General features: G+C 43.9%; 1 protein-coding gene across 1 annotated transcript in view; it reads left to right on the top strand.

Annotated features, from left to right (window-relative positions):
* MGLL (monoglyceride lipase) overlaps window positions 1-11968 on the top strand; it is a 51151-nt gene extending 39183 nt beyond the window's left edge. Inside the window, 6 exon segments of the mRNA XM_040408585.1 lie at window positions 684-820; window positions 2606-2716; window positions 3253-3342; window positions 6495-6710; window positions 9497-9643; window positions 9836-11968. Coding sequence (XP_040264519.1) covers window positions 684-820; window positions 2606-2716; window positions 3253-3342; window positions 6495-6710; window positions 9497-9643 — 701 coding nt within the window. The 3' untranslated portion in view covers window positions 9836-11968.
* The last annotated feature ends 7797 nt before the right edge of the window (window positions 11969-19765 follow it).

Here is a 19765-nt window from a genome sequence, read left to right as displayed (position 1 = left end):
GTATGTATTTGTTTATGGGGTTTGTGATTGTGATGACCCCCCACAGTGAATACTTGGCTCCATATCTGCCATGTGTTATTTACATTACTGGTGTTTTTTCTGCAGCATACAGATCTGTGGATTTCCCGCACAAGTGCCGGGTGTGTCTGATTATTTTTACTTTTTGGCCTTTTACTTTTGTAATCTTTCTAGTTTTCATTCTTCCCTGTCTAAAAAACATGTGAAATTCCTTCCATCTCTGGGGAAAACTGATTTACCCTTTCCATGCCAAGTTGATTCGACAGGATGTTTCCAAGCCTTTATACTGTGCAGGACGCGGACAGATAATGGGTAGATCCCGCAGAAGACCTATTTTTTTCCTACAAATTTACATACACAATACAACTCACTTCAGTTCAGCCAACAACTCCCATCAGCCTGGCTGTGCATTGATGCAAAACTGGAGAAACGGGGACAAGGATGTATCGCCAGTAGACCTACTGGTCATGACTCGTGTTGGGTAACTACCACTGTGTGAAGTGTAATGGCGGCCATATTGGTCACCGCCCCAACTTTCCCATGCACCGCTATAACTGATGCGCTGATATTCACTGGGGATTTTGTATTTTTGGGGAAAATGTTCTTCATGGCTTCATACGGAGGGGTTAACAATTTGCATCTTTCTGCTTTTCTTTCCCTTACAGTCGGCCATGGTCAGAGCGAAGGGGAGAGGATGATTGTGTCTGACTTCCAGATTTATGTCAGGGACGGCCTGCAGCACGTGGACCTTGTGAGGAAAGTCTTTCCCGATCTGCCTATGTTCATCTGCGGACACTCCATGGTAAGCCCCCCATCCACTGTATAGACCCCTCGTGACCGTGCGCTGCTTCTAGGAGCTGGACTCACTCAGGACAGGTTTTCAACCAATCTGTGAATAGTTTTATGCACTGACAGCAAGCGGAGATCTTGAAAACTGTGAAGAATGAGAAATGTGCACAAGGCTGAGGACGGGGGGACGGGGGGGGGGGGGGGGGGGGGGGGGGGGGGGGTTAACATGGCGGCTCCGTCTTCCTCTCTTTCATCTGACCTAGGAGGATTATGATGTCGGTGGCTGCAGTGCGTTCTAATCAAATTTTAAACCTAAAAGCTCTGGCGCGTCTATTAATTAGTAATGAGCGGGTGATCAGGCGTGAACGATGCCTTGGACTTGAGTTGTGTTGCTTGAGCCTTATCGGAGGCTGCCTGCACCCCCGTAACAGATGATGTTAATGACAGCTGCTCCAGTCAGAGAAACCGCCTGTGTTTCTGCATTCATACACTGACCCCCATCTTTCTCATACTTCTCAGGACTTTACAGGACACTTCCCCTTTAAATAAAAAAAAAATGCTTGTAAATATAAGCTCTTAAAGGGGTTGTCCTAGCAGGACAACAGATCACTTATAACCCATCCCAGCAGTCACATCCCCACCATCTACAAGTACTGGGGTCTCATGTCCCCTGTTTGAATGGTGTGGTGGTCGAGCATGTGCAATGCTGCTCTCTTCATCCTCTAGCGGAATCCCTGCTCCAGGGGGTCATTGGCTCCCCGTTCTCATTGGTGGGAGTCTTAGTGGTTAGACCTCATCCGAAACCGGCCTTTCTCACCTTTCCTATGAATGGATGGTGAGTTATCATTCTGGGATCCCTTTCAAGGGGTCTTCCAATTTCAAGGCACCACCCTGATGCCACACCTCACTACTCCTGACTGGATGCAGTGGTCAAAGGTGGTCGAGACTACGGAAAGAGCTGAGCAGACCCGGGTACGCTCTTTCCCTTGTCCCAACCACCTCTTGACGGAGCATCCAAGAGGGAGGGGGTTGGAGGCTATGCAATAATTTTTTGAGATGGGAATATCCCTTTAAGTAATGTATCTGGGTGACAACCGGTTATGGCCGTCCCAGCTTTCAGGTCTGCTGTTCAGGAGTCAAGGAAAGCTTTATTGCATCTTTTTTTTAAAGGGGTTGTCCTATTAAGACAACTTATCCCCTAGCCACAGGATATAGGGCATAAGCATCTGATCAGATGGGGCCCCTGCCAATTACGAGAACAAGGGCCCATGATCCCCAGCTTGAATGGAGCAGTGGTCACGCATGTGAGGTTGTCGGTGATAGCTGAGTTGAATGGAGCGGTGGACACCCATACGTATCTGCCGCTTCATTCAAATGGCGGGCACTGGTCCTCGTTCTATATCAATAGATTGGACCACCGCAGATCAGACCCTTATTCCTTATCCTACGAGGGACAACCCCTTTAATGGCCAGAACCTATGCAGAGATTGCAGTCAGCCCCCAGGTCCTGGCACCTAAAAGGAGGTCAGAGTCCCATAAAAGGTGAAAAGAAAAAATTGGGACATTTAAGTCCCGTCCCTTGGACGCCCCCAAAATTGCCCAGAATGCACACAACAGCCGCATTGGTCCAGGGCTTACATAAACCCCACTCCTTGCGTGGCCGAGTTCACGGGATTGTCTCAAAAACTGTAAAAAAGTTTAAATAAAAACTATAAACTACATGTCAGATTATGGGTTTGCTATGGGCAACAGAGGGCCAGAGTATTGGACTTATGGATGTGTGCTTCTTCTATTCCAGGGTGGGGCCATTAGCATTTTAATGGCTAACGAGCGTCCGGCAGAGTTTTCCGGGGTGATCTTGATTTCCCCATTGGTTTTACCAAATCCTGAATCGGCCACGTCCTTTAAGGTGAGTGACTCTGCGGGGGTCCTGAGGGATCCTATATAGGAGATGCTTGAATTGAAGGGGGTTTAATTCCTTTTGGTTCTTAAAGGGATTGTAATATTACATGGTAGACATTCAGATGAGCAGCTCGCATCCACCAGAGCGGGAGAGACCCCACTTTTCAGTGGCTCTTTACACCATGACATCCATATACCCTAACGGAGCCTACGGACAAGGTGGCAGATGCATCAATTCTTTCAAAGGGATTGTTCAGAAAAACATGGCTGCTTTCTTTCAAAAACAGCGCCACACCTGCCCACAGGTTGCACGTGGCATTGCAGCTCCATCCCAATCACTGCAATAGAGTTGAACTGCAGTACCATGTACAACCCATGGACAGGGGCGGCGCTGTTTTTAGTTGTGCACTGCAAAAAAAAATGACAAATGAAATATATGCATTTTTGCTGAAGTTTCAGAAAAGATTTTATGTTTTTTTGGAGGTAGAACCTTATACAACGTGGACATAACACTCTGTATATTTGTATTTACTCCCTTGACAGGTGTTTGCAGCTAAAATACTGAACCACCTTCTGCCCAACCTCTCTCTTGGCTGCATTGACCCGAACTCTGTGTCCCGGAATAAGCAGGAGGTGAGTACATTATGTACTAGTAGGAGATAAGTGGCGCCAGCATAGTGTGGCTGTCAGCAGTTCTGTCCCTATGACACTGGCTGATCTATTACATGTGCACTTGGCAGCTGAAGGCATCTGTGTTGCTCTCATGTTCTTATGTGCCCGCATCGCTGAGAAAAATGATGTTTTAAGATATGCAAATGAGCCTCTAGGAGCAATGGGGGCGTTGCCATTACACCTAGAGGCTCTGCTCTCTCTGCAACTGCCGCACCCTCTGCACTTTGATTGACAGGACCAGGTGTGGTGATGTTTTCATTGCCTGGTCCTGTCAATCAAAGGTGCAGAGGGTGTGGCAGTTGCAGAGAGAGCAGAGCCTCTAGGTGTAACGGTAACGCCCTCGTTGCTCCTAGAGGCTCATTTGCATATATTAAAACATAATTTTTCTCAGCAATGCGGGCACATATGAACATGGGACCAACACAGATGCCTTCAGCTGCCAAGTGCACATGGAACAGTTTATCCAGTGTCATAGGGACAAAACTGCTGACAGATGCCTTTTAAGTAAAGCTAAGCAGCCAACGTGACCTCCGACGCTGCTCATCTAGGGGCAGTAATGGAGGATCTGACAACCATCAAATGTCTTTGGTCAACATACCTGTCGCCCCTTTTCCTACTGTACCGCGCCTCCAGACCATGCTGGGATAAATTGTTCCATAGCAGAGATAAGAACCCCAAATTTCCCTGCAAATTACACACAAGACCTAGGCGGAGGGGAGTCCCCATCTAGTGGTCATCAAAGACTGTACAGACGTAGGGTTTGCTACAATGTATCAGCGCAGGTAAGACATATGAAGATCACTGATGAGGCTCTTACATAGCTAATTGATTGGGACACGAGCTTACAATTTAGCAACCTATCCTATATTCTGCTGCAGCCGGTGATACAAGGGGTTAAAAAGGTCACCGGGCTGTGAATTCTACATCCTCATTCATATTTTACAGGCTGGCTCCTTCCTCAGATCTCGGCTGAACGCTCATTATGGAGGGTCTGCCTTGCACCTCTCAGGATATCAATGTAGATGTGGGGAACCCTCATCATTGTCGCACACCCTTAGACGCCAGTAACATTTGATGATGGGGGGTGTAGTGCTGTGCAGGGGCAGTATCACACATGACAGAATTAGATACACAGCACTGTATCACAGATGATAGGCTTAGGCTAGTCTCATGCTAGCGCTCTTATTTCCGACTGGCTGTCCTGGCGGGGAATAACCCGCTGGATGACTCTGCCTTCCGATACTGCCGGAAGATACCGCGTTGCTATCGGGCCCCATTAACTGTAATGGGGACCAGTGAAGATTCGGCCACAATCCAGCAAATATGCCAAGAAACGTCTGGATGGAAACCGCTGTGAGCTGCAGTTCTTGTCCGGCCGATTCTCGTCATATATGCCAGGTGGCGTCCAGATCTCGGCCGGTCCCCGTTACAGCTGACAGGGCTGGCGGGTATTAGGTAGCATCTGGCAATGCCTGATCTAGAAATCTTCAGCAGGAGATGTCTAGCACTAGTGTGAAACTAGCCTTAGATCCGGAAGCTCAGAAGACAGTATCACAATGATAGGATTAGATACAGTGGCTCAGCAGTACCACATATATTAGGCTTAGATACAGTAGCACACCAAACAGTATCGATTATGATAGGCTTAGATACACCGCTCACCAGACAGTATCAGAGATGATATGCTTTGATTTCCGCAGATTATAAGACTAAGGGTACTTTCACACTAGCGTTAAAGTTTTCCGGTATTGAGTAGGGGGCTCAATACTGGAAAAAAAACGCTTCTGTTTTGTCCTAATGCATTCTGAATGGAAAGCAGTCCGTTCAGGATGCATCAGGATGTCTTCAGTTCAGTCACTTTTACGGTATTTGGCCGGAGAAAATACCTCAGCATGCTGCAGTATTTTCTCCGGCCAAAATTCCAGAACACTTGCCAGAATGCCGGATCCAGCATTATTTTCCATTGAAATGTATTAATGCCGGACCCGGTACCATGCGCAGACCCTTAAAAACCGGATCCGTTTTTTTCCGGATGACACCGGAGAGATGGATCCGGTATTTCATCGCATTTGTCAAATGGATCTGGAAACAAATGGTATCCGTTTGCACACAGATTTCAGGATCCGGCAGGCAGTTCCGGCAACGTAATTGCTCTAACTCTAGTGTGAAGGGACCCTTAGATGCAGGCACTCAGCCGACAGTATCACACATGAAAGACACAGATACACAAGTGAACAGACAATAGGCAATAAGCTTAGATACACTCTGCATAGGTTTAGATACAGCAGTTCAGCAGCATGAAGACAATCCATGAACTATCCGGGACTGTGGCAAATACAAAGAGTTTCAAAGTCAAAAGGGTTGAGAGAGCAAATAAAGTCGGAGTGCCTTCTGCTAATCCCCAGAATTTCTCCTGGGTATTTTATTATGTTCCAGGCAGTCCTGCCCTGATGTCTCTTCTGTCTGTCTCAGAGGCTCGGGTCACTTTCTGTGAAGCAGCTGTCTGAAATTCTGGAGGAGTCATTTCATGGCTATGAAGCAGCTGACAGCCGCATCTAACGGAGGGTGACAGCCGTGTCCCGCTCTCACCTGCACCCATTGTGTCCAACGTGACCATGAGGACACTTTGTGATCAGTATGGTAGTGAGGCGGGGGGCACAGGGTGCCTCACTGATGTTATCTGGAGTAGGGTCCCCCATCAGATCCATAACCGCAATAAGGTTCACCAGCCCCCCCCCCCCTTCCCCCAAGTCCTGAATGGTGAATCTTTCTAGTAGTACTAGAGCAGGGTATGTAATTACCATATAACTAAGCAGCTTTATTACTCAGGAGTCTGGGAAAGCAGAGTGATGACCAGTACGGGGCCCGCCATGACGATTATATGGATATGCACTAGTCAGTTTCCACATAAATCTGATTAATATGGCAAAGCATGACCACTGGCAGACCTCCTTGCCCCTTCTTTGCCATCAGTTCAGTGCCAAGGTAACAATTGTCTGAAGATTTGAATGTCCTAGGACACGCTGGCTGTATCCGTAGCAACCGGTTTGTCTGACACGACCGCTCAGCCGGCTTCAGTAATCCGATTTTTCCCTGCCCGTTTCTTCCTCTAGGTGGAGTCCTATGCCACCGACCCTTTGGTTTACCATGGAGGAATGAAGGTTTGTTTTGGGGTTCAGCTACTCAATGCCACAGCGCTGGTGGAGAAAGCTCTTCCTCATTTCAAGCTGCCCCTGCTACTTTTCCATGGCACGGCGGACAAGCTGTGTGACATTCGGGGCTCCCAGCTCATGATGGACACTGTACCCAGCGAGGACAAAACACTAAAGGTAAGGAAATTATTTTACCACCAGGTCTCCTGGAGCAAAAGTGATAGGGACCGTTGCATCTAATGGACGGTTATCATCAGTCCATCTATAGAGTTCAGTGCCCATGGTGCTCCAGTGCAAAGGCTATGGCCAGGGGTGCACCTAGCCTTTCTGCTGCCTGAGGCGAAAACTGAAACTGCCCCCCAACCCCCCAATGCCAATTTCTTAACCTAACCCCTTCCCTCCAGCTCTACTGTTAAAGACATACTTGGAAAACATTACATACAAAGCTACAAAACATACAGGGTCATACAGCGCCACATACTGTGCCCACTGCGCTGCCCAATACTATACTGCAGAAACAGATAATCCCCCTTCCGCCTCACCTCGCCTCATTGGTGGTACACCCCTGGCTACGGCTAATTCTAAGGGGTCCCTCTGAAACTGCAACGTGTACCAATAGGGCCCTTTAAGTGATTTTTTTTTTCTCCTGAAGTTGAAGGTTTTGTCCAGTCTTATGTTAATAACCTTTAGTCCTTGCATAATGCAAAGGTTGATAATTTATTAATATATTTATAATAATTTATTCTAATATACTGTTTTCATTTCCTTACTATTCTCAAGATCACTTCTTGATAGGTGGGAATGGAAACAGGTTTGCATCCTGAAAATCTATACAAACCTGATAATTCTCGCAGCTGAAAATTTGCTACAATTGGATACAATCTAGACAGCATCTAATTTCCTGATAATTTGCTACAATGTATCGTTAAATGTAAATTGTATCTGTCTGTTGTCCGGGCTGTTTTATAGCTCACAGAGGATTGTCTAGCTTGGATACATTGTAGCACGATAGCGGCAGTGCGGGATATTGTAGAATTGGCCCATTCTAGTGAAAGGAACATAGTTGCAGTTTCCTGCACCACCAGCAGGGGATGCATCATGGTTTGGCTGTGCCGGGTGCCATTCAGGACTCCAGGAAAGCTGGATAATTTAGGGGGAAGATATAGGACTATGAACACTTGAGTCATCTGGGAATCTGAAGCTACAAGAGTCCTCAGCACCTTGCACGAAGGATTCATGTAGTTCTCTGACAGATTCCAGATGCTGGAGTGGCTCCAGGAGCTCAGGGTTTGACCTTCAGCCAAAATCTAAACTCTGAAAGCAGTCTGTGCGATGTTAATAATGCATCGTGCATAGAGGCATGATGAATGCTAATGCCGAGGCGCACACAAAGCAAGGGAAGACACCTACCTTACAGAGACAGACTAAAGCCATACACAGTAGACGATCGTGGGACCGGGTGACCATCTAATGCATATAGGGGTGTCCTGACTTTCATCGGACGGCAGATTTCGGGGGAAACAAAGGATTGATATGTTGAATTTGCTTTGTTCTCAAGTTCCGCCAGCACCAGAGAATTCTGGCAGCGGCTTATTCCCTATTGGTAACATAGGCAAACTCCTCTAAGCTGAGCATGCATGTGTATACGGAAGGGGGATTCGGGAGGAATAACTGTTGTTTGGCTGACAGGGTATGACCAACTTAAAGGGGTTGTCCAAGTGTTGAATACTGATGACCTATCGCCAGGATAGTACAAACAAACAGGTAACGTCAGCATCTCCACCGACTTCTTTATTGGACAGACTTCACAGAAAGTGTGCCATAAAAATAAACAGCAACGTTTCGGCTACTACATAGCCTTTGTCAAGCCTACTATTCGGTGGGCTGCTGAGGATTTGCGGCCGTGGTTTGGCTGATGCATTCCGGTGTGGTCCGTGGGTGCTGCTCTACATCTACTATTCTTACTATTCCCAGGATAGGTCATCAGTATCTGATTGGTGGGAGTCCAACTCCCGGCACCCCCGCCGATCAGCTGTTTGAAGAGCCCCTGCCGCAACGTCTTCCTAGGCCAGTGACATCACATTCATTGGTCAACATTCAGAAAACCCCTTTAAGACATTTGCAATAGATAAGCTGATAATCCTTGGATAAATTAGGCTTTCTTCTCCAATCACAACTGAAGAGACGGTAGTGAATCTGCTGGATGCTGCTGACTAAAGTTAGCGCCAAGTGTGCAGCAGTCATCTGACTTCCCACAATGCATTATTCTATAGTAAAAGGGAATCTAGAATTGACCCAGAATTGAGCTTTGGATGTGAATAGAAAATAAAAATCATGTAACACTAAATAAGTACCAAGTATGGAAATCAAAGCACAAAGGCGATCCATGTTTCACGTAGAAAGTTGGAATTTTCTTTCAGAGAAGTACTTTTTACCATCATGATCTGACAGAGATAGACTACCTACCCACCCAAAAAAGTTCAGTCTCCAGAAGCGTCAAAGCTTCTTTACTCCGGGTTTTAAAAGGGGTTTAGATGAATTCCTAAAAGTAAATTACGGTAATGCTTCTGAAAATGTGTAGAAATCTGAGTCTCGCTTTCTTCTGGGATTCGCGTCCCCACCTATCCCTTGGTTGAACTTGATGGACTTTTGTCTTTTTTCAGCTGTATTAACCATGTCACTGTGTCCTGAGCTGATGAGGGAGCAACCCTTTGAGAAAGGATTATTTAATGCACCAATATTGGCCATATTTATTTGCATTTGCCAACTAAGAGGGTTAATAAATCAAGAACATCTCATCATAAGCAGCCTCAGGTTCCCCCTTATCTGCTACTAACTGTAACCTACATAACAATGGGGGTAATAGGGTGAATGGTCTACATTTGGGCGGTGGTTCTGTGAAGGAGGAGTTTATGTTAGATACGGAGCCTTGAGAATATGAAATATGTCTGTTCCTTCCGCAGATCTACGACAAAGGATTTCACGCCTTGCACAAAGAACTGCCCGAGGTGACTGGTTCTGTGTTCCAAGAAATCGAGAGGTGGATCCTTCAAAGGTTAGAAGCCACGGGAGCTGCTCCATCCAATACAACGCCTACTCACAGTACTTAGGTACGTCCTCCCAGAATGCATCACTCAAGTCAAGCTTCCTTCGGGATAAGCCTCCAGCCGGTATGGTCTCCTTCCTGCTAACCTTCCCTCAGCCCAAGTTTGACCCATCCTATTTCCCAAGCAAATCTCCGACCTTCTCACTTCTTCCCAAACGAGCCCAAATAATGACTCCTTCCTAATATCCTCCAGCAGATCTCCTCCAGATGAAGGAACTTCTGGGAAACTTCCTTAATACTCTAGAAGAAAGCACAAAAAAAAGCTTTGATTTTCTCAAGGACCCATGGGTGAAGACTTGTCTAAGGAGGATTTGGGCATTAACGTTCTCAGCAATAATTTTACAAGTTCCTACAGCGTTCCTGATGGAATTCTGTGGATGAAGGATTCATTCTAGCTTATCACGGACATCGAAAACTTGACCCTTCGAGAATACAAGCCTCCTGCGCTCTTCTCCGGCAAACACTAAGCAATATGTTCCGACTTGGTGGTTTTGGGAGGGAGTATCCTGCCCCGTACCTGAAGGATCCTCTGTAAATACCCCTTCCTTGGCCCCGGTTTTAATAGATTTTATTACACATGATATAATACAATATTTAATATGTTAATATATTTACTGCCGGATGGTTCCAGTAGTTTTTTTTAGATTATTTTTTACATTCTAGAAATGTAAACTTATGGCCTTTTTGCCCGCTGTCCATTAACGATATGTAACGTTTCCTCTGTCCACTCATGTTCGTGGGGCGATGTGTGTTGGGTGTTCCCGGAGATGAAATGTATCACAAAAACTCTGGCAGGGGAAAAACAAAAATGTTCTGCATTTTCCCCATATTGTAGCAAATAACCCAGATCCATAGCTCATACCCACCCGCCAGAAGCTCTTCTCTATGTGACACCACAAGACTTTGAAGCAGTCCAGAGACCCCTATGTAATAACAGGGCCCTCACCTACCATAGGCCATTTGTTATACTGATGTTTTCTTGTGTGGCCATTGGTCCTCCCAAAGGTCTCAGGGTCTGACTACTACATCTGCACCCATTATAGCTACACCCCTGAGGTTGTCACTCAAAATAATTTATGTTACCTAAAATACCCATGATCTTATCAGGCCAAAAAAAAAAAATATATAAATCAACCCCCTTCATGTGAATGCCTACCATTAATGTAACACCAATACTAATCCAAATATTTAATAAGGGTTGGTGCTGGTTTTTTTGGGTTTGTTTGGTTCCCTTCACGCAGATGAAATTCCAGCTGCCACCACTAGGGGGAGCTCACCATGTACAGATACATGATTGATTCCAATGTATAACCAGTCTGCAGTAAGCTCATAAGCTCCCTCTAGTGGTGGCTGCAGGAAGACTGAATTTCGGCATTTAATGTTAAGGCCATGTGATAGGGACAAGAATTATGAAGAACTAGGTCCCTCTAAATGTATATTATAAAGGTAATCAACCTATTTAGAGTGGGGGAAAAAATCACAATGGTTTTCAAGGGTAGAGATACAGAGATTTAAGAGCTATATTTGAGCTCCATTCACATCCAAAGCTGCCAATTTCCTTTTGTACGTCATGGATGCTCCATTATCTGTGGCTGCCAGCCTACTATGGTGTAGCATGTAGTGTTTTTAGCTAGAAATCATCCCCACAATGCACTGCATCTGTGAGGTAGTCAGCAAAATTTTGAATGCAGCTTTAGCTGTGAGTGGAGTATATGCAACGTTATTCAATCAATATTATGGGTAACAAAAAAATTCAGCTGCCCCTTTAACATGCATTGATATATTCCAAGACTAGTCTTAATAATCCAGTAGAACCTAGTGCCGTAAACTTCTGCGATGCCAAATGTTCCCTCCCGAATTATCTGGGATGGCGGTTCAGCTCCACAGCCCTGACATGAGCACATTCCCTTTATTGCCAGATTTGTGTAGAACTTGTCCTGATTGTAATCCTGCAAAACTACAATGTCTAGATAAGATGATCCTTTAACTAAGGAGGACTACAAGTCCCAGCATTCTCTGGAAGTTAAAGCATGGAAGACTCCATTGGGACTTGTAGTCCCCCCCAGCTGCAAACACACAGAGAGAACACTGAACATTACAATAATCAGTCTGAACCATTTATGCATAGGAAAGGGGTGGACATTTTGAACTCTGTTTTGAAAAGTTAATAAACCCGTCTCCATAATGGTCTGTTCTGCAACCCGGAGATTTCTATAACCGTTATTGCACTTTGTAACAAAAAAAGGCACAATGTATGTAATTTTTTATACATGTAACATGGAAGCAACACTGAGGTCCTGTCTAAATAAATTCTGACTGTTAGATCTGACCTGAAGTCTAATCATCTCCTTATACTTACTAGTATGGACCATGCTGGTATAACCTGGGTATCTCCTCTATGTAATTATATATGTACAGCTGGTATAAGTTATACATCTTCCTGTATATAGTGATATGGAGCATGCTGCTATAACCTGGGTATCTCCTGTATATAATTATATATGTACAGCTGGTATAAGTTATACATCTTCCTGTATATAGTGATATGGAGCATGCTGGTATAACCTGGGTATATCCTCTATGTAATTATATATGTACAGCTGGTATAAGTTATACATCTTCTTGTATATAGTGATATGGAGCATGCTGGTATAACCTGGGCATCTCCTGTATATAATTTTATATATATATATATATATATATATATATATATATATATATATATATATACAGCTGGTATAAGTTATACATCTTCTTGTATATAGTGATATGGACCATGCTGGTATAACCTGGGTATCTCCTGTATATAATTATATATCTACAGCTGGTATAAGGTATACATCTTCCTGTATATAGTGATATGGAGCATGCTGGTATAACCTGGGCATCTCCTGTATATAATTATATATATATATATATATATATATATATATATATATACAGCTGGTATAAGTTATGCATCTTCTTGTATATAGTGATATGGACCATGCTGGTATAACCCGGGCATCTCCTGTATATAATTATATATGTACAGCTGGTATAAGTTATACATCTTCCTGTATATAGTGATATGGAGCATGCTGCTATAACCTGGGTATCTCCTGTATATAATTATATATGTACAACTGGTATAAGTTATACATCTTCCTGTATATAGTGATATGGAGCATGCTGGTATAAACTGGGCATCTACTGTATATAATTATATATGTACAGCTGGTATAAGTTATACATCTTCTTGTATATAGTGATATGGAGCATGCTGGTATAACCTGGGTATCTCCTGTATATAATTATATATGTACAGCTGGCATCAGTTATACATCTTCTTGTATATAGTGATATGGAGCATGCTGGTATAACCTGGGTATCTCCTGTATATAATTATATATGTACAGCTGCTATAAGTTATACATCTTCTTGTATATAGTGATATGGACCATGCTGGTATAACCTCGGCATCTCCTGTATATAATTATATATGTACAGCTGCTATAAGTTATACACCTTCTTGTATATAGTGATATGGAGCATGCTGGTATAACCTGGGCATCTCCTGTATATAATTATATATGTACAGCTGGTATAACCTGGGTATCTCCTGTATATAATTATATATGTACAGCTGGTATAACCTGGGCATCTCCTGTATATAATTATATATGTACAGCTGGTATAAGTTATACATCTTCTTGTATATAGTGATATGGAGCATGCTGGTATAACCTGGGCATCTCCTGTATATAATTATATAAGTACAGCTGGTATAAGTTATACATCTTCCTGTATATAGTGATATGGACCATGCTCAGGGGCGTAACGATCGCGGTCGCAGGGAGTGCGACTGCGACCGGGCCCGGCGGGGGGAGGGGGCCCGCTGTACTAACATGTAATGAAGCGCTGTGAAGGGGCCCGGCATGAAGTACAGTGACAATGCCGGGCCCCATCAGGGCGCTCCATTACATGTTTAATATGAGGCAAGGTGGGGGAGGTTTGCGCAGAGGGGGTGGGAGGAAGAGGGGGGACGCGCGCACTCACTCACATACACTCGGCCCGGCAGTTCTTGTCACTGCCGGGCTGTCTCCAGATCATCAGTGAAGCAGGAGCTCTAGCGCTCCCTCTGCTGGCCGCACATCGGGCTGCTGGCTGTGGGAGGAGCTCTGAAGGCCCGGGAAACTGCCTTTAGTACAGCCAGCAGTGCGATGTCAGTGTGGCAGCGCAACATCAGGGAAGAGGGTAAGTATGTGTTTTTTTTTTATTTTCCTAACACTGCAGACTGGGGGCAAAGGGGAAGGGGGGGGGTTTATGGGCACAACTAGAGTGAGGGGGCACAAAAGTGGGCATCTCTACTGAGGGGGCACCTAATCTGCCATAACTACTGTGAGGGGGGCACATATGTGGGCATATCTAATGTGAGGGGCACATAATCTGGCATAACCACTGTAGGGGGACACATATCTGGCATAACTACTGTGAGGGGGGCACATATAAAGGCATAACTATGAGATGGCACATATGAAGGCATAACTACTGTGAGGGGGGCACATAATCTGGCATAACCACTGTGAGGGGCACATATGTGGGCATATTTAATGTGAGGGGCACATAATATGGCATAACCACTGTAGGGGGCACATATCTGGTCATAACTACTGTGAGGGGCACATAGTCTGGCATAACTACTGTGAGGGGGAACATATCTGGCCATATCCACTGTGAGGGGCACATATCTGGGCTTAACTACTGTGAGTGGGCACATATCTGGGCATAACCACTGTGAGCGGGCACATATCTGGGCATATCCACTGTGAGGGGCACATATCTGGGCATATCCACTGTGAGGGGCACATATCTGGCATAAATACCGTGAGGGGGCATATATTTGGCATAACTACTGTTAGGGGGCACATATTTGGCATAACTACTGTGAGGGGCACATATCTGGGCATAACTACTGTGACAGGAACAAAGGTGGGCATAACTGCTGTGAGGGGCCACAAGAAGGACATAACTTTTGTGAAGGGACCACAAGGTGGGCTTAATTACTGTGAAAGGCCACAAGATGGGCATTACTACTGTGAGGGGCCACAATGTGGACATTAGTACTGTGTGGTAGCACTTAGGGGAAATGTCCTAAATTACCCTGCTATACATTGGCATAGCTCAGTCTACCAGGCCAGCAGAGCGCCCCCAGCTGGTAGTTTCACAGGGGTAGTCACCATCCCTTCCTTATGTGATTATTCTTTTTTTTTCTATCACCACAGGGACCTTGTTCTGGATCCAGCGGACATCACACCGACGCCAGCGACACCCTGGATGAGGTAGGACCAGATTTTATTAGGACTGGGTGAGTGTAGCCATGCATTGGGCTCTTTCACACGAGCGGATCCCGTGTGGCTAATCCGCTGTGTGAAAGAGAGCCAAGCCCCGCTCCGGACAGCAGAGACACCGAGCAGTAACATGATTGATAATGCTCCGTGCCTCTCTATGATCGTTTTGCTACAAAATCACAGTGACCACTTTATCTCCCTGTGATTTTTTAGTAAAAAGGTCACAGAGAGGCACGGAGCATTATCAATCATGTTACTGCTCCGTGTCTCTGCTGTCCGGAATGGGGCTTGGCCCTCATTCACGCAGCGGACTAGCCACACGGGAAAGCCATTAGTAAGAAAATCTGCCGCTTCTTTATAAAAATCGGGGGGTAGGGGGGCCCCGATACAAAGTTTGCACTGGGGCCCATAACACTCTAGTTACACCACTGACCATGCTGGTATAACCTGGGCATCTCCTGTATATAATTATATATGTACAGCTGGTATAAGTTATACATCTTCTTGTATATAGTGATATGGAGCATGCTGGTATAACCTGGGCATCTCCTGTATATAATTATATATGTAAGCTGGTATAACCTGGGCATCTTATATATAGTGATATGGAGCATGCTGGTGTAACCCGGGCGTCTTCTAGTTTGACTGGAGTTTTCATTAAATTGCTTGGAACTGGCCTATATCTGGGAGATAAAAAGCGCAGAGCCTCACCTCATTGTCATAACAGGCAACCTGCTGCAGCTTCTATCAGAGCTTTCTGTGTCACCGTAACCAAGAGCGATACTTTGTAGAAGCTGCGATATGTATTCCGTGCAGCAGTAAAAATGTAAATTCTCTTCATTAACATGTAGCAGCTTCTCTTGCACCAGAACACAACAACACAGCTGTTCTGGCATCTCTAACCAGGCGCTGCTATAGGAGTCTGCGCCACCATACATTGCACTCCATGGTGAGGGACCAGGAACTGCCAGCAATAGAGATAGTCCTTGGCATCACCCTACATCTTCGGCTTACTGGATCACAGACAGAGAAGTTCTCTCAGTTCAGAAATATATACCTTAAAATAAAATAACTTACAGCAAAAATGCAACCCAGTCATATTGAAAACTTTGGTAAAACAAAGGACTCTCAGCGCTCTCAGAATATTTGCATTCCCCATGAAATAACAATGCTGGAGCATCTTTTCTTAGAACGCGTCATTCTAGTTTTCCCCCTGATATTATTTAAATTCATCTAAATTAAACTGTATAAAGAAGATGGAGGAGGGGGGTGCAGCTGCAGTTTGTCATTCATTTTATTTTATTTTTTATGAAATGGAGCAGCAGAGGCAGACGTGTGAACTCTGCTAGGTGAGCTCTACTTTATCCAACTGAGATTTGTATTAATATATATTGTTTTTTATGATGTGGATGGAAGTGGGCCCTTGGTTGACTGGGATAGTGGGCTTCCTGTCTACTCTAACCAGCATGCTTTTCCAGATCATGCGCCCCTTAAACCCAGTGAGCTTTGGCATTTGTTATCACTTATCTTGAAGATCGTGACAAGTCACTACTTGTATAGGTAGATGTGTTGAATAATGTAACTGAAATTAATGATACAATGTAGCAGCCAAAGAATCTGACTTCTAAAGGAACATTAACACTAAAAAACAACTTTTTACAGAATTTTCTATGTCCTTTGTATAAGAGGATTATTTTCTTTAAGGTTTTTTTTTTTGCGGCACAATCTTTCTGGTGGCTTTTGAAGTAGGTAACATGTGAAAGCGCAGGGCAAACCAGTGAGATGTTTATTCATGAGACGTCCTATGACAGAGCTGTCACCGCATGCTGTAGCCTGAGGAACAGCGAGAAACGAGACAGGTGACAGAAAATGAAGGACTGCAAGCAACAAAGTAATGCTGGGAAACAAAATTATCAATTCAAAACTTATCTCCGCTATGGACAAGAATATCATTACGACATAGCCATAGATAATAATAACATTGCTCTAATACTGCTAGCCCCATGTAGGCAGGGATATAACTTTTATAATACTGCCCCCTGTATTATAATGTCCCCTGTATAATGTCCCCTGATAGCACTGAGTCCTCCTCAGTTACCGTATATTACCCTTGTATAATGTACCCTGATACCCCTTAGTTATAATATTACCCATAATGTCCCCTGACTGATACCCCTCAGTTATATAACTGAGGGTAATCAGGGTACATTATACATGGGGTAATAAAACCAAGGGGTATCAGGGTACATTATACAGGGGGTAATATAACTTATATTACCACCGTATAATGCCTGATAGGCCTCCTGAGTTATTTTACCCTTGTATAATTATGTACCCGGATACCCCTTAGTTATATGATCCCGGCGGGGTAATATAATTCAAGGCCTATCAGGCATTATACAGTGGTAATATAGCTTATATTACCCCTGTATAAATGTCCCATGATAGCCCTCCTCAGTTATATTACCCTTGTATAAAGTACCCTGATACCCCTCAGTTATATTACCCCTGTGTAATGTACCCTGATATCCCTTAGTTATATAATATAACTAAGGGGTATCAGGGTGCATTATACAGGGGTAACATAACTGAGGAGTTCTATCCTATCAGGGACGTAATACAGGGGTAATGTAAGCTATATTACCCCTGTATAATGTCTGATAGCCCTCCTCAGTTATATTACACCCAATGTACCCTGATACCCCTTAATTATATTACCCCGGCGCCAGGGGCGTAGCTGCAGGGGAAGCGGCTGCTTTGGGGCCCTGACCTAGAAGGGGCCCATCCAGGAGGAGGAGGACTAAAAGATTTTGTCAGGGCCTCCTCAACAGTATTACACTATTAAAAAATATACAGATAGTACAGACAGAGTAGTAAAAGGATGGAACAGCTGCCGGGCCTGGTCTGAGAGAGAGATCTTTACTAGCCACAGGAATGGGGGCGGCATGAAAGGAAGGGGTTGCGAAAAAGTTAGTGGGGGAGGGGGGCCCCATTGAAAATATTGCTGTGGGGCCCAGTCATTTCTAGCTACGCCACTGCCCGGCGTGGTCATATAACTAAGGGATATCAGGGTACATTATTATACAGGAGTAATATAACTCAGGAGGCCTATCAGACACTGAAGAAGAAGAAGTAATGAAGTAGTATGATTAATTGGTGAAAATTATTAGTGCCCCCCATTTTTGACTGTGTATGCTCTGTGCCCCCCTATATATTGATCCTAGAGTCGCCACTGACTATAATACTGCTCCTATGTACAAGAATATAACTACTATAATACTGCCTTCTATGTACAAGAATATAACTACTATAATACTGCTCCTATGTACAAGAATATAACTACTATAATACTGCCCCCTATGTACAAGAATATAACTACTATAATACTGCTCCTCTGTACAAGAATATAACTACTATAATACTGCTCCTATATACAGGAATATAACTACTATAATACTGCCTCCTATGTACAAGAATATAACTACTATAATACTGCCTCCTATGTACAAGAATATAACTACTATAATACTGCTCCTCTGTACAAGAATATAACTACTATAATACTGCCTCCTATGTACAAGAATATAACTACTATAATACTGCCTCCTATGTACAAGAATATAACTACTATAATACTGCCTCCTATGTACAAGAATATAACTACTATAATACTGCTCCTATGTAGAAGAATATAACTACTATAATACTGCCTCCTATGTACAAGAATATAACTGCTATAATACTGCTCCTATGTACAAGAATATAACTACTATAATACTGCTCCTATGTACAAGAATATAACTACTATAATACTGCTCCTATGTACAAGAATATAACTACTATAATACTGCCTCCTATGTACAAGAATATAACTACTATAATACTGCCTCCTATGTACAAGAATATAACTACTATAATACTGCCTCCTATGTACAAGAATATAACTACTATAATACTGCTCCTATGTAGAAGAATATAACTACTATAATACTGCTCCTATGTAGAAGAATATAACTACTATAATACTGCCTCCTATGTACAAGAATATAACTGCTATAATACTGCTCCTATGTACAAGAATATAACTACTATAATACTGCTCCTATGTACAAGAATATAACTACTATAATACTGCCTCCTATGTACAAGAATATAACTACTATAATACTGCCTCCTATGTACAAGAATATAACTACACTGCTCAAAAAAATAAAGGGAACACAAAAATAACACATCCTAGATCTAAATTAATTAAATATTCTTCTGAAATACTTCTTTACATAGTTCTTTACATAGTTAAATGTGATGACAACAAAATCACACAAAAATAAAAAAATGGAAATTAAATTTTTTAACCCATGGAGGTCTGGATTTGGAGTCACACTCAAAATTAAAGTGGAAAAACACACTACAGGCTGATCCAACTTTGATGTAATGTCCTTAAAACAAGTCAAAATGAGGCTCAGTAGTGTGTGTGGCCTCCACGTGCCTGTAGGACCTCCCTACAACGCCTGTGCATGCTCCTGATGAGGTGGCAGACGGTCTCCTGAGGGATCTCTTCCCAGACCTTGACTAAAGCATCTGCCAACTCCTGGACAGTCTGTGGTGCAACGTGACATTGGTGGACAGAGCGAGACATGATGTCCCAGATGTGCTCAATTGGATTCAGGTCTGGGGAACGGGCAGGCCAGTCCATAGCATCAATGCCTTCGTCTTGCAGGAACTGCTGACACACTCCAGCCACATGAGGTCTAGCATTGTCTTGCATTAGGAGGAACCCAGGGCCAACCGCACCA

This window comes from Bufo bufo, chromosome 9, assembly GCF_905171765.1.
Source record: "Bufo bufo chromosome 9, aBufBuf1.1, whole genome shotgun sequence".
In the NCBI taxonomy this organism is placed as follows: Eukaryota; Metazoa; Chordata; class Amphibia; order Anura; family Bufonidae; genus Bufo; species Bufo bufo.
This window is presented reverse-complemented; position numbering and strand designations above follow the sequence as displayed.